At 39.8% G+C, this 15354-nt stretch overlaps 2 protein-coding genes across 2 annotated transcripts in view; one reads left to right on the forward strand and one right to left on the reverse strand.

The window, feature by feature from the left end:
* The window catches only part of gpr153 (G protein-coupled receptor 153), a 45190-nt gene extending 36015 nt beyond the window's left edge, over nt 1-9175 (forward strand). Inside the window, exons 4-6 of the mRNA XM_023427538.2 lie at nt 899-1088; nt 3963-4147; nt 6160-9175. Coding sequence (XP_023283306.1) covers nt 899-1088; nt 3963-4147; nt 6160-7002 — 1218 coding nt within the window. The 3' untranslated portion in view covers nt 7003-9175. The remainder of the gene's footprint in view (nt 1-898; nt 1089-3962; nt 4148-6159) is intronic.
* Nucleotides 9176-14222: 5047 nt separating this feature from the next.
* hes3 (hes family bHLH transcription factor 3) lies at nt 14223-15354 on the reverse strand. The gene is made up of 4 exons (XM_023427404.1): nt 15294-15354; nt 15094-15189; nt 14900-14981; nt 14223-14741 (listed from the first exon to the last, which is right to left on the reverse strand). Exons 1-4 carry the CDS (start codon nt 15345-15347, stop codon nt 14263-14265), a joined length of 711 nt encoding a protein of 236 aa, XP_023283172.1. The 5' UTR covers nt 15348-15354; the 3' UTR covers nt 14223-14262.

A 15354-nucleotide genomic window follows, 5' to 3' on the forward strand; every position in this document is an offset into this window, starting at 1 on the left:
AAATAAAAAATGGGCCGAGGAACCACATGTAACTGCTCAGCTCTGTTCACCCTCAGCAGAAAATGTTCGTCTTTTAGAAGAATTCAACAGTTACAAGGAGGTTTTGCGTGGGAAATTCAGCAGAGTGAAACAAAAAGAAAAATCTGATTTGGGGGGGAAAGAAAATCACTGTGCTCTTCAAAAACTCTTTCCCTTCTCTTTGCTCTCTCCATAAAAATGTTAATAAACCACAAACTATGAGGGATGTTATCCGGTTTCTTGTGCTTGGATGCTACTGGTCAGCGCAGGTGTCATTGATTGTTACCATGGTAACCATAGTCTTAGACCTGAGGTAACCTAACACTATAGACCAGTCTAAAATATCTTTGTGATTCTATATAATAAGTCTAATGTCCTCTAAAGGCCCCACTGTATGATAGAAGCCTACATTACTGTCTGAACGTCTGACCACAGTCATATCTGGTGTCCACAGAGCAGTCTCACTGGAGCAGTAAGGAGTTACGCGCCACGCTCAAGGACAACTTGTGCTCAGCTCATCCCTCACTTTCATGTTCTCTACATCATCTGTATTGAATTAAAAACTCCTAAACTACCAACAGCAGGTTATTTACAGAGCTGTCATTCGAGTCATTATTGAAATAACACAATCTGTCCACTGCTGTTCAGTACAAGAGTATAGAAAAACCAAAGAACTGCCACCATGCCCCAGTCTCTTGACATGTTGATTTATTATTGCTACCTTTAAAAAGCAACTGTGCAGTTAGTGTGCAGGTGGAGAATTAATTCAGTGTGTTAACTGTGTTTGAATTGCAGCTTTGTGACCCTGGTTTCTTTTTACCATTACATATAGTATAATAGCTGATTATGTTTTTTCTAACCCTCTCTTGACACTATGCAGGTGGTGAGCTTTGCCAGTCTGAAGTTCAACCGCTCGTACAACTGGATGGTGTTGTGTGTCCTGTGGTGCTCCATTGCCCAGTCCATCCTGCTGCCCATGTTCCTCTGGGCTTGTGACCGCTATCGGGCCGACATCCGCATGGTGTGGGAGAAGTGCGTTGCCATCATGTCCAATGACGACATGGATGAGGGTAAGTCACTCTCAGGCGTCTCCCTCCCCTCCTGCCTCCTTTTTCCCTCCTCTTCACCCGATGATGTGAATGATTCCTATTTCCTAAGACAGCTCAGTGTGTGTTAGAAAGAGCATTAAGGATTAAGTTTGTCCTGTTGAATGCTCTGTGCGGACATGCACAAAGTGAATTGGCAAAGGGGTTCCAAAGACAGATGACAGATAATTTGTTTATACAACCCTAGTGACAGGTAAAGACTAGGCATGACTCTCTTTTGGGTTGGGTTGTGGGTTTGGAAACAGAAAATTGTTTTGTGAAATCTCCTGGACAGTCTTTGGCCATAGGAATTACAGTGACATATGTGATTCATCGACCTGAATTCTTTTGTCTCTTAGCCTAGGGAGCACTTGTACTGGAAAAATAAAGGGTAGCAATATTGCAGGAAGGTACCAGAGGTTTGTATCAATCTCTACTTTGTAGCCTGATGTTTGATAGAGATCTCCACCTCTGCTCTTTGAGGTACAGTATAGTTTGATCTCTGTGATATACAATCCTGAGAAATGAAATTATTTGCATCCCATTTTGGCATTAGCAGCTGAGACATGCTGTAATTCATGATACCAAATTTTTAATGGAAATTTAGTCAACGAAGCCAGTGGTCATCACAACAGATGTGTAAAACATAACCTAATTTCCACAAACATTTCAGAATGTTGCAGAGAAAAGGTGGATTACTGTATATTAGCTTTCTCACAGTGAAAATGACACAAGTCATCAAATCACAGGATGTAACATAATATATTAGCGACATTGTTACGTGTCTGTAGCCAGTTACAACACTGCGCATTATACAGAAGTAGGGCTGAAGTCTGAACAGAGACACTTGAGAGGTGGTTTCAGAGAGTTCTATGGATGCTTTGACACAATTTTGAAAAAGGATGATATTATATTCCTGGTCTCTAGCTCATGATGCAGGTTTAAATTGCTCCTTGACTCTGGAGCACCCATGATTACTGCAGCTCCACATCCTCACCCTCTGTGACTGCTTTGCTTGCTAGATATTGAAACTATGCAAATACAGTCTGCCATCTGTTTTCAGTCAGATCAATCGAAATACAAGTTAAACAAGACACTAGAAATAGTGACACCACAAAATTATTTGTATGGAGACATAAAAACAGTCTGTGTTAAGCCTACTGATTTTGGCTTGTCTCAACACATATGATGTATATGATCTATGGTCATTATTACTTACATTAAATTTTGCTGTACATTGAGGTGTGAAATCAGTGGTCAAATGTTATCATGTGACTTATCATGTGACCTTTGTCATCAGGAGATGAAACTGAAGTGACAAGTGTCTGTGTAATCTAATTTTCCATACTAAAATATATTTTTCTGTTTTTGTACATGCTGTGTCCTTAATGAAGCGCTTTGCTTTACCATGCTATGAGATTGATGGAAAAAAGAAAGAAAAAAATATTGCTGGACAAAGGACATATTTACCTCGCAGCACTCTGTTCTTTTTCACTCGAGTGCATTTAAACTGGGCAGTCTTCCTCTAAAATGCCCCGGCATGAGAGGATGATAAAATAAATGGTTCGCCATTTATTTGTTAGGATCCATAGTGAAACTGGAAAAAATGCACTAAAGCTGAAAAGCATTTTCATGTCATTACGATGGTCATATTTCCCTCAAGTCACAAAGGGATACAGCCAAGTTTTTTTGTTTTTTTTTCTGGAAACAGAACTTAAATATTGATAGATATAGATGAATTTTATTTATTATTTTCTTTTTGTTTGTTTTAATTTTCTTTTATTTGTGTGACATGGACTCCCACCTACTGGTCAGATCATAGTGACTTAAAGAGCAAACGACTGTGTATTGTAAGGCAGAAATAGAAGAAAGTGGTTGAAGACTTCTGTCTTTGTCAGAAATATTTGATGTATTCCAAAGGGGCGGAAAATGAATAATTTCACAAGGAATCACAGACACTTAAACAAAATTCAGTCCCAAAATTAGGTCACATGATAATCATATAAAGGCTTGTGGAGTGGGTCCATGACCAGATCTCCACAGTTCCTGCAAACTAATGACAGTATGAACCATCTGTCTTTTTTCTCTATCGACACTGTTTAAACTCAACCCGATCTGAACCCCTTCTCTCTTGTTTGTAACCCTCCAAACCTTTTGATCCTCTCCCTCTTGACACCCTCCCCAATAACTGCTCACTGTCCAGCAGGAGCCATAAAACAACACAGGGCAGTCCATATTCTGTGTGATAATTAACACTACCAGTTCTCTGCTTTTTTTTCCAGAGGGCTTGCCATGTATAACTCATCACAGTTGTATGTATAAGGATTGTTTCCTGTTTTTCCAAAGCTACTGACTTGCATGCCAAGCTGCCTGTGCAAATAGCCACTTTCATCTTCCATCTTTTGGCCAGCATTTTCCTTAAGATCAGCATTTTACACCCATCTCCAATTGATCTTTAACGAACACGAATGCAGTAATTAGGAAAATAAACTTGGTAGATGGGTATTTATACACAAAGAAGACTTGACATTGCTTGTATGATTTTGTTGTTCAGAATGTAAGCCCTGTACCTTTCTCAGCTTTTTTATTCAACTATTTGGCATGGTTTCTGAAATAAGACCCAGTCTGGGGCGTTTTCATCCCCTTACTTAACATTTGAATATAATTATTGGTGATTTTTGTTGAAAAACATTTTTTGATCTAAACCTCATTTTCCTGAGGAGGCTCCAAACAAAATCCAACAAATCAGAGAACAATTGAACTTGTCTCTCTTATATATTCGTCTGTCTGTCTGTCTGTCTTGTGTATTGAGTCCGTTGCTCTCTAATCCTGACGCTCGTGCTTTTCTGCACTTTGCAGAAAACAGCCAAGATGGAGGAATTCATGCCGACTTAATATATGACAGACCATATGACTATAGCTCGGCGCCTGAAATCGTGACGATAGACCGTAATGCCAAGTATGAGTTCTCAACCTTAGAAAGGGGGGTTCTGCAAGGGTATCCATTGAGGGAACAACAGGAAGATAGAATGCAGTATTTGCAGGTATATTTTATTGATTTTTCTTCATTTGTTTTACTTGATCAATTGAACTATTTTTACATTGCTAATGTGCATGATGAAATGGCCTTGTGGGCCTTAACAGTATCTTGCATCTTGCATTTTGTGATGCTATCTCTCCCAGATATGCCACTGATTTTTTTTTGCCTTTTTTACGTGAATCAAAAATACACTCTGGCTGACTAATGTTTGGTAAATATGACCATCAGCAGTCCCATCAACATTAGATGTGCTTCATTACCGACCAGTGTGTCCTAGCCATGGACCTACATGCAACTGACTACATTTTTCTTTTGTACGAGGGTAAGAGTTTAGTAACTGACTTACCTTCTACATTTCAGGAATCCCTCAGGGTTTCAGGAAAGCACTACAAATATCTGCTCATGTTCCACCCAAAAATGCATTGTGTCCATTGGATCCAGCATTCATCCCAGTCTGCAGAGCTGTCAAATGCTTCTTTTCAGCCTGCATTAACACCAAAGCTTTTTTCTAACACACAGCCTTCTAGGGCAATAAAACAGAATCCTATTTTCTCCTTTGATTTCAATTAAACTCTGTAAACTACAAATTCTGGCCCATAATCAGATATTGAATGAATATTAATGAAAATTACTGATTAAAGTAGTGGTGATGATGATGATGATGAAAATCCTGCTGGACTTGGCCTGGAAGACTGTGGTGAGCATATGTAACTTTAGAAGCAACTGATGCAACCCAAACAATATTAACCCTAACAAAGCATCTTAACACTGTGTCATCTTTGTCATAAACAACTTAGCAAGGGCTTCAGTTTCTCTGTACAGACTGCAGCCCAAGTAGTTTGCATTTACTTTAATAATTTGCATATTGGATATTTTATAAAAGTTATTCTTAAATTGGTATAAAACCTCAGATTTCCAACATTATAATGGACATTTCAAAAACCAATTCCATTTAATTCCCCTTTAAAGAATCCTTGAAACAGAGATGTATACAGTAGCTATCACTTCATTACATCACATCATAACTCCATCCATTGTTTGTGTGTCCAATACGTCATGACATCAGATTCCTTTGATTGCAAAATAACATTTGACTGTGTTATTCCTGGCTGTATATGTGTGATTGTGAAACAAATGAGGTGCATTTTTTTCAGTTACAGGACGACTGGCTGAACAATGACACAGTCACAGTATTTTTGTTGCTGATGGAGGGTTTGAGGCCCAGTTAGACCATGAATCAACAAAACCCTTCAAATAATTATAAAGTAGCACCCCCATTGGAGAACTGCTATGGCACTTCTCAAGTGGTTTGATTGCAGAATAAAGCCTCTTTGGCTTTATTGCATTGTTGTGTGAGTCTCTCTCTCTTTCTGTCTCCTTCTCTCTCTCCGTCTCTCTCCATCTTGCTGAGTTGTCCTGCATTATAACTCATTCTAATGTTTGTGCTGCCCTCTGCTGTCCAGCCCTCCCACGTAACACACTCAATGCTACTGTATCGTCTGCTGTCTCATTTCTCTGCATCTACTAAAAGCCACCACAGGGGGGCAGGCTGATATCAATCTTGTGGCTCTTGACATCACCTTGACAAACCCTCTCTCTCTTGCATAGTTGTCAGAACAGAATGGAATGTGAGTATAACATATAGGAAACTATCAACCTTTGCAGTCTCATCTCCAGATAATGGAGGTGAACACTAGTTCAGTTATAACCCTGTTGATGTATGTTAGACTGTTAATGTTTAGACGCCTGAGGGATTAATTAAAATAAAGAAATAAATCAAATTGCACTTACCATATTGGACAAACAACTTATATGTGATACATGTAGGTGTAGTGGCACTTGCAGCCACCTAACCTTGAAGAATCCTACATGTATTATCTCTTATAACTGATAATGTAGGTGGAGTTACAATCTATAATAACAATGCTTACCTACTCTGTGTTGTAGAGCTCTAGGTGAATGTCGAAGTAATTTAGAGACTGAAGGGTTTAGTCTTGCTCTGTGTCTTGCGTCCAGGTGCCCCCTACAAGAAGATACTCCCACGACGAAACAGACATGTGGACCAGCGACCGGATCCCCTCATACCTTCACCGCTGGGGCTCCACCGAGGACATGATAGTGAGTGCCCACTACAGCTCCACCTTGCCGCGCCACGAGAGGCGCAGGAGCAGCCTGGTCTCCTACCACGAGGAGAGCCACCATCACCATCACCCACATCGCAAGCGGCGACGCTCTGAGGATAGTATGCACTCCCTCAAGCACCTGCCACGCGTGGTTTGTGGCGGGGAGCGCTACGAGGACGAACTGCGGTGTTTCAGCCGAGATGAGGTGATCAACTTTATAGATGAGACGCCGCTGCCGAGTCCCAGGAAGAGCCCGCGGCGTACATCCACCATCTCACTTATCCCCAACGTGTATGAACAGCACACAGTCATCCTCCCTCACTTCCCGCTCACAGACTTTGAGCGTGAGCCTCAAGCGCTCCGGCGGCTCTCAGAACACAAAAGGATCAGTAGTCGGGGGAACTCGCCTGAGGGTTCCCCGAAACCAGACAGACCTGGTGGAAAGAGCCTTGCTGCTTGTGGCTCCGGTAAAAGTTACCGGGAGTGCCTGCGAGATGGGAAAGAGCATGGTGAAGTGGGCTCACCTGGGTGCAGCCAGCGGACTCTAGGGCACTCTGCCTGTAAGCCCAGGACAGGTGGTGGAGCTGGGGCCGGTGCTGGAGCTTACTGGGGGCATCAGAAGCACCTGAGCAAGGCCGAGAGTAAAGGAAGCACAAACAGTTTTGTAAGCACACCCTCGGCATCGTCCTCTGGATACATCACCTTTCACTCTGATTCTGTAGGCTCCACCACCTAAAAGCAAAGATTCCCCTTGTTAAAGTCAACATTATTATTAAAGTTATTATCATAATGAAAACCACTTGAATATTGGTGGTTACAGAAAGTGAATTATATGGCCTTTTTACTTGTGCCACTACTGTTTTACTATATATACCACCAATAAATATCAGTTATGCTAAATGGCCTTGGGAGCTTTGGACATATTTTCCGAATGGGCCTAATGTTGAGTTAGTATGTAGGCTGGTGAAAAGTGGGTGGTCCTATTATTCAGCTTTCACATCACAAAATATCCACTGAGGACTCTTTTTGTTTCCAGCACTGACACGAATAAACTGTTTTTAAATGGCGTGAACATTCCTACATCTTGTTTTTGCTGTTTGATGTTGTTTCCTATGAAATGCTCAAAGAATTGGTGGAGGTAGTTGTTAGGGTGGTGTTTTTCTCTTTCTTTTTTCTCACTTGTTTTTGCACTTAGAACTCACATTGTATTTTATTTGGCCTGTAATGGTTTTGTGTTTTGTTGTATGGACACATTTACTTTCAAACCAAACATTCATGAATACTGCCCATTTACCTTGAGATGCTACATTATACATATTTATCTTATTTTGACAGCACGTGAACACATTGCTTTTCCCAACACATGAAAAGCTTTTTTTAAGTAAACTGAGAGTGGTAATCATAAACTCTGTAATGCCTAATAGTTTTACAGCTTACTTTGTGAGTTATTGACATATAATGTGAAGACCCCAAAAATTCTTAACTGAAAATGTGAAGGCATTTTTGAAAGAAGATTGACATGTCATGTATATATGAAGGAGATTGGATTTATGGTTTTGGTGTTCTTTATCGTTTAATGAGACCTTTGCTTAAAACATTCCCTCCCAGTTCTTACTATTCCATTGTTTATGTTAACTGAGATCATCAGGCACAACAGTTGCTCACCACATTGCATATGTACATGCAGAACATCAAACCAATACACCTGAAAACGGTGCTTTATCCTCATCAAGTGAGCATGTCCGCCTGACCTCATCTCTTATTTGTTTCAGTAACATGTTAAAAAGCACCAATAAGGATTTTTAAAGTAGACAGCTGAGAGGGAACCTCTAAGAGATGATCCAATAATCACAGCCCTCAGGCTGACTACATGTAGCATAACTAAGTGCTAGTGCCATACCTAAACCCGCATAAATGTTAGCACAACTTACAAACATTGTGAATAGAGTGGAAATGGCGTGTAACTGCATATACTTAGACTGCTATAATGGTGGTTTTCTGGAAGGTTTTTGAGTGTGAGGTGACTTTCATCCGATTCAACTATGCCCCATGAAGTAATGTGAATTAAATGTGAGCATCCCCGAAGCCTCAGTAAGGCATTCTGTAGGAAAACTAAAGTTTAGACTGTTGTATAAGCATATATTTATAGAGGGAATGTGATTACTTCACGTCAAAGGAAAATACAAAATGTCAGTGAATTGCTGCTTAATGCCCCATAATTTTGAGAAGTTCTCACCTAGCACCCTTATTCAAAATGGATGCTGGAGTGAACTTTACAATGCAGCCGACTTTACCAAGCCCACTGTTAAATTAATGAAGCACTACTATTTAGCAAATGTGACAATTTGCTGACTAAAGGAGTGAAAACTCATCTACTGACAAATAATAGAGAAAACAACTCATGGAGAGTTACTGCTAACGTGAATGTATTTGCACAAATTAGGTGTACGTTCTCGAAGGAATTATTAAGAGTACAGAGATAATATGAAATGAAAATATCCTCATTGACAGCCTTATTAGTTGTGAAACTTTTTTGCTATTACCATCCAAGTAATAAAGTTGCACGTGTTTGGCATAGACTTTTTTTTTTTTAAGTCATCTGCAGTCATTTCAATGTTTAGTTGGAATTCTTATGTAGTAGTGTACCTCTCACTCATTGCAGCATATTCAATTGGACAAGTTAGCTGAAATGTATATTTCTTTGGAAGCATAACATCACATTCCCCTGTCAAACTTTGCTATGTCATAGAATTTTGCATTTTGTTGTGTTTACAATATTTAAATATAATTTTGTAACATATTCAAAGATTTATGACTCAGATATGAGTGATGTTAAATGTTATGATTTTCTTGTTCAGATGACTTTGTTAAAAAGATATGACTGATTAAATTCACAAGATGATGCTTCAGAGAGTGTTTTGTGGCAGATGCATTTCATTTGTTACAGTTAAATGCTTGTTGTGTAGCAGTGGCATGCATTTGAGAGTTTCATTTCTTCTTTTTGCTTTATGCCGATTTCTTCTGCAGGAGTTTGAGAACAGTATGATGGACAAAATAAAGTAAGATTCTGCCTTAAAGTGAAGCCCAGGCGGATTCCCAGAAGAAGACCAAGGTTTAGTGTTTTCCACGAGGATGTGAGATGTGATTTTTCAGTCTCCTTCAGGAATATATGTAAATACTGTCTCACATGGTTTAAACACTTTACAATCTTGTAAAAAAAAAAAGAGATAGATAGATCTCTTACTGAGGTGTCATGTTTTATTCAGAGCCACAGCTAGACAAATATGTACCGTTAATACGGAACATAAAGCCGTAAAAATGCACGGAGGAGGTAAGATCATGATGTGAAGATAATTGTGGTCGTCCAAAGACAGAGTGAGGCAGTGGAAGTGTGCTGGACCCATAAGGAGTGCCAAATTTAAAAATCTTAATTTCTAAAGAGGAAATCAAGGGTTTGCTGCTGCTAGGGACAACACTTTCTGAAGTAGCTTTTGGTCCTGCAGATCTCCAGACCCACAGCCCAGTAGTGCCATACAATTAACAATTACTTAACTGTAACTACTAACAAAGTGCACTGGTTATGAAAGGACTAAACAGTTTTATCATGTCACACTAGCACTTTTTATTAGAGCAACCACAAAATGGTGATAAAAATTCATCATTGTCTGCCAGAATTTTCTGATAACAAAGATCTGAAGCTCATTGTCCTCTTTAGAAATGAAGGTATGCTGATTCTAAAAAAGGGAGAAAAACAGATCGGACGTAATGTGGTAATAACTTGTCATTTTGCCATGCACAGGATGTAATCATATGCCACCCAAGTTAATAGATTTCACATTACAGTTTACTGTGACCAATGCTGAACATCAATATTAACCAGAAATTGTTCGTCAGTGCTTCTTTAATGAAGTAATTCTAGACTTGCTGCAATTTGCCAACATCCACCCTGACTTACACTCTACTAATCAACCTGTTCTCATTTGCAGCTTGTCCTTTGTTGATTTTTTGTCATATCGCTTGCTGTCACTACAGAACTCTTGGGGTGCTCAGTGGACTCACGGTACAACCTCTCAAGACAGTTAAGGTTAGCTAACCCTAACGCTATTATTAGATGCCCACAACTTCTCTTCCAGCACCATACAACAGAAGCATTCCACAGCCAAGTCTGTATTTTGTGCCTAAATTTGCTGCCTATCTTTTTTATCTCTCTAATATTTTTTTGTTAACTGGTCACTATGTATGTAAATCAAATACAAAGCCAAATATAAAATCAAAAAATACAATTAGTAGATGATATCTAATGCAAAAATACAAGCATTGAACAATTAATTTCAGTGGCAAGTCAATAAACTCGATTAAAGATAACTATAACAACTGTACTGTTATGCTACTGTGAATATATATATGTATATATACTGTATTTTTTTTTTTTAGTTTAGATTGTATTGCATGTTTGTAATATAGAGCAGTTCACAATCGTAACCTTGCAGTGGCAAAAACTACAGTGACAAAGACATTGGACAAAAAACATAGTCAACAAAGGACAAGCTAGGAATGACAAAGAGTTAGGCTAATATGTAATTATGGTTTAGTAATGCAACCTCACATAATATGATGTATATAATGAATGATGAATCAAGACATGCAAAAGCAGAACAATAATTCCTCCTTTGCAATATGTCTTTTGAGTGGTTCCAACAGAACTTGGTATAGTTGGCCAATTAGCTAGCTTGATAGACTGGAAGGGTTTCCTTTATTGAGCTAATATACAGTATCATAACTGTTATCTAGCTATATATCACATCTTCAATTATTACTGATCTCAGTTATGTGATGGTGGTGGTAAAGCTGGAAGGGCCTGAGGACGCTGCTGGAAGTGCTTGTGAATTAACCTTGTGGTGTGGAGACCAGCATTTTAAATGTCAGATATATGTATCTAGCTAGGTATATAGCTAGTGATCAAGCTGATGTTAGCTATCTGGGAAAGTCACATATAAGCAACAGCATAGGCTTCATACGGTGGTCAGTTTGTTACCGGTTACCAGAAAGTAGATTGTGGGTAACTAAGGTTACCTTTCTGAAACATAGCTCCAGAAAATCCTTACAGTGGATCACAAAACCTTAGCTAGCATCCGAGTGACGCCAACAAACAGTAGCTAGTCAGGTCAGTGGTGTGGGCGGGGCTGTGCGAGCTGAGGCATTTAACATTTAGATTTAGATTAAATATTTAGATTTAACATTTGAATTATGATTTAATATTTACATTGACATTTAGGCTAATATTTAGATTCAGATTTAACATTTAGATTTAAGATTAGATTTAGATTTAACATTTAATTTTTGGATTAAGATTTAATATTTAGATTTAGATTTGGATTTAAATTTGGGCTAATATTTGGATTTAGATTTAACATTTAGATTTAAAATTTAAGATTTGGATTTAGATTTAGATTTAGATTTAGATTTAGATTTAACATTCAGATTTAGATTTAGATTTAACATTTAACATTTGGATTTAGATTTAATATTTAGATTTAGATGTAACATATAGATTTGGATTTAATATTTAGATTTAACATTTAACTTTTAGACTAAAGATTTATACTTCTCATACAGGCTGCACATTGTTAACAATTAAATATAACATGGTGTTTTACATGAATTTCTGTCTCAAATGAGAGGAATATTAACTAAATGTGAGGAAAGTGAGCTAATAATAAAAATATATCAGTTAAAAGTTTGTAACGAAATTTTTACATTCGGCTTCCCATAGAGGAGGATGTCAGTGTCAGTGGGGCCCTTAGCCTTGTTAATTAGGCCAACTGCAGTTGGGAAGAAGCTGTTCTTGTGGCGGGAGGTTTTGGTCCTGATGGAGAGCAGTCTGTATCGAGCAGTTTGTGTCTGGGGTGGGAGGTGTTGGCAAACAGTCTTTCCTGCTGGCCTCAAGGTCCTGCAGGTGTGCAGGTGTACATTTATTTATCTAAGAGCAGGGTGTTGTCTTCTGATGCAGGTGTCTCTAGTCAGCTGACTCTGCACTGAGCGTGAAGAGAGGCTCTCTCCGTGCACGGTGTTACTGTAGGTCTATATGGAAACAGCCTGGAACCTCGGGTCAGTGTTTCTGCGAGTCACATGCTGTATGTATATATTAAATGCACAAGTCAGCAAGAGATAGGCTAAACACAGTATGAGATTGATGCAGGGAATATTCGGAGGTTGTGCTGAACCTATCCTAGCAGGGGTAAATGTATTTCCCAATGAAATGAACAGGGTATGGAGGAGTGTGCAGCGCATTTCATCCACGTCTGCTCTCTTAAGAGCGCTTGACTGCTCCCAATCTCATGCTAATAACTTATTTTCTCCCTCCCTTCGGTTTTCAGTTCTAATATAATATGCGTTACTATTATACTGGCTAACCACACTGGCCGACTTAAACAATGCTGAGAGGAGTTCATAGAAATTCTTGGGAAAAGTTAAATGCATTCACTTCGGTTGTCACGTGGCGTTTCTTTTCTCGGGTAAAACAAACTCATCTGGAGCCTCTGCTGGTCTCATCAAAAGAGCAGATTTGACTTTGTGGGAAGAGAGGAAGAGAATATTCAGACTGGAGTTATTAGGTGGTCAGACCAAACCCAAACAGTGGAGCCTGGGGGGGTTGAGCTGTGAGTTTAGTTGTTCATTTGCGGACACAAAACATTTGAAGCAGGCAGTGGCTCAGCACACCACGTCCTTTGCAGCGCCCAGCACCCCTCTTCCAAGGGGAAGCGGTCTTTTCAGCATGTGCCATCTGAAAGAGCTGTGGGCGTTGCAGCGATTCTCCTCGCTGTGAGGTGCCATCCTTTCCAGAGAATGGAGACACTTTATGACATCCCGACCAAAGAAGCGGAAGAAAACTCTAGAGCATTTTAAAGGAGCTGAGTGATAGACAGGTTCGTTGTGTAGCGCATGTGCTCTGAAGCCCAGCAGTGTGAGTGCAGTGGCTCATGTTCATTGGCAGGCTACTGTTTGTTATCGCCCACAGTTTGCAGTAGCATGTTAAAAATACTGAAAACATACAAATACTACTATACTAAACCTGTTTGCTTACCTGGCATGAAGAGGAAGAGGAAGGTGAGGTTTGTTTTGCATGAAGATGACAACGAATTTTATGAGCTGGGTCAATTAATAACAATCAAACCGACCAAAACTCAGTTTCGGCTTCGATCAGAAATGTAAAGTGCATTGGACAACAGCAGCAACAGGATATCTCCGAGTCCAGAGGAGGCAGAGGACACAGCGTGGCGTGTAATCTGCAGCCTGTAGCAGAAAATTGTTGTGCTGTCCAACAAGCACTTGATTTGCCCGCCACTGTCTCGGTACTTATGCGTGAAAGCAGAGAAGAATGGGAGAAATGTGAGGAACACCCACACTCCTGGATCTCGTTTTTTTTTTTTCTCTCTATAAGTCAACCCCCTCAAAATGATTTCTCAATTGTGAATAAATATGATGTACTGTAGAGAAGTTTGGAAACGTGGCACAGTCTCAGTGTTTATAGAATTAATTTTTCAAATGTTTAACACAATTGATAAATGATACATTTCAATTTAATGCCCATTCATCTACTTTGGCCATACAAAAAAATGAACCCACTTGTTTAAAAAACAAAAACAAAACACTTATCATATAATTCTCTTTCACTTCGACAGCTTCCAGTCTCTTACATTTGATATCATCAGCACCGAACCAGTTTAGCTTCTTCGGCCTGTTGGCACAGGTCCCCACAGTGGCTTCTGTTTTCACTGTGGATCTCTCTTTTATATATCTGCTACACGAGCCTTTACCTTTATACCAACTTGTAATAAAAAAAAAAAAAACACACGTCCTTTATTTTGCAAATTTTATTAAGAAAATAAAACATATATATACAGTTATACAGTAATAACATATTGTGGAAATCTATATGCAATTATAAACATTCAATCAAGCTATAATTTAGGATATCTACAGCTTTTCACCAGCTCTACCAAGGCCGCCAGACGTTGTGCTGAGTGTTTGCAGCTTCAATCCTGTGACTGACAGACCGACACTTCTTGGGACTGATACTTTTCTCATGACTGTTGTGTGAGGGCGCCGCAGCAGCTACAGCCTGTTTGGGTCCAGCTGACCGCCGTGCGTCTTCACTCGGTGGAAAACGACACGTGCTTGCGCTGTGGGGTTTCACTACTTTAAATTTGGCCGTGTTTCCCTCCTCGGGTCCCGCCGCTGACGGAAGAAGTTTCCGCGCCTCATCCTGGATCTCAGCTCGGCCCAGGCCGCTGTCCATGGTGCTGGAGACTTCCCCTCGGCCCAGAGAGCGGCAGAGTTTACCGGAGAGCTGCGATAACATCCAGCGGTCGCCTCCATTCAAGGTGTCTGCCATCACCAAGTATTGGTTGACGTTTGCCAAACAACTACGGAAGCCAGTTTGGTAATCAGAAAACTCGGAAGCAGCGGCGGTGCCTGAAAACAATTGAAAGACACCTTAACGTGAATGACGCACAGAATCGGTGCAAAAAGGATTTAAGCTGCGCGTAAATGGTCCATAAAATCATCTTAGATTATCCAGTGGTTGAACATTTGATGTCTCGGTCTACTGTAAGAGTGAAGTTATAACTCACAGCTCTGGATCTTTTGGAGGTTCCTCAGATGTTTCACAGTGAGCTCCAGGATGTCGGCCTTTTCCAGTTTGCGCTTTCGAATCTGAGAGAGAGATTACATTATTCAGACAGGTTTCTTCTAATAATTACTACAATTACATCGATTGCAACTGCAGTTGTGTTCAGCATTGTAAAGTTGCATCCTGAATACGTACATTGCTGCTGTAGTAGCTCTCCAGAAGAGATTTTAACTGGTCCAAACACTTGTTTATGCGAGCTCGTCGTTTCTTCTCCATGAGTGGTTTGGATACCTGTAAAAACAAAGCGAGTAAAATTAATATTTCACACAGCACTCTTCGTGGGAATTCAATTTTCTACCTTAAATCCAGTTCACCTATTAAAGTGGTCTACACACCTTGTGCCCAGACATGGGCTTTGACTTTTCTCCGCAGTCTGTCGTAGCCACCATCCTGTTA

This window comes from Seriola lalandi, unplaced genomic scaffold (assembly GCF_002814215.2).
Source record: "Seriola lalandi dorsalis isolate HSWRI2012SDOR001 ecotype SW California unplaced genomic scaffold, Sedor1 jcf7180002054861, whole genome shotgun sequence".
Taxonomy (NCBI): domain Eukaryota; kingdom Metazoa; phylum Chordata; class Actinopteri; order Carangiformes; family Carangidae; genus Seriola; species Seriola lalandi.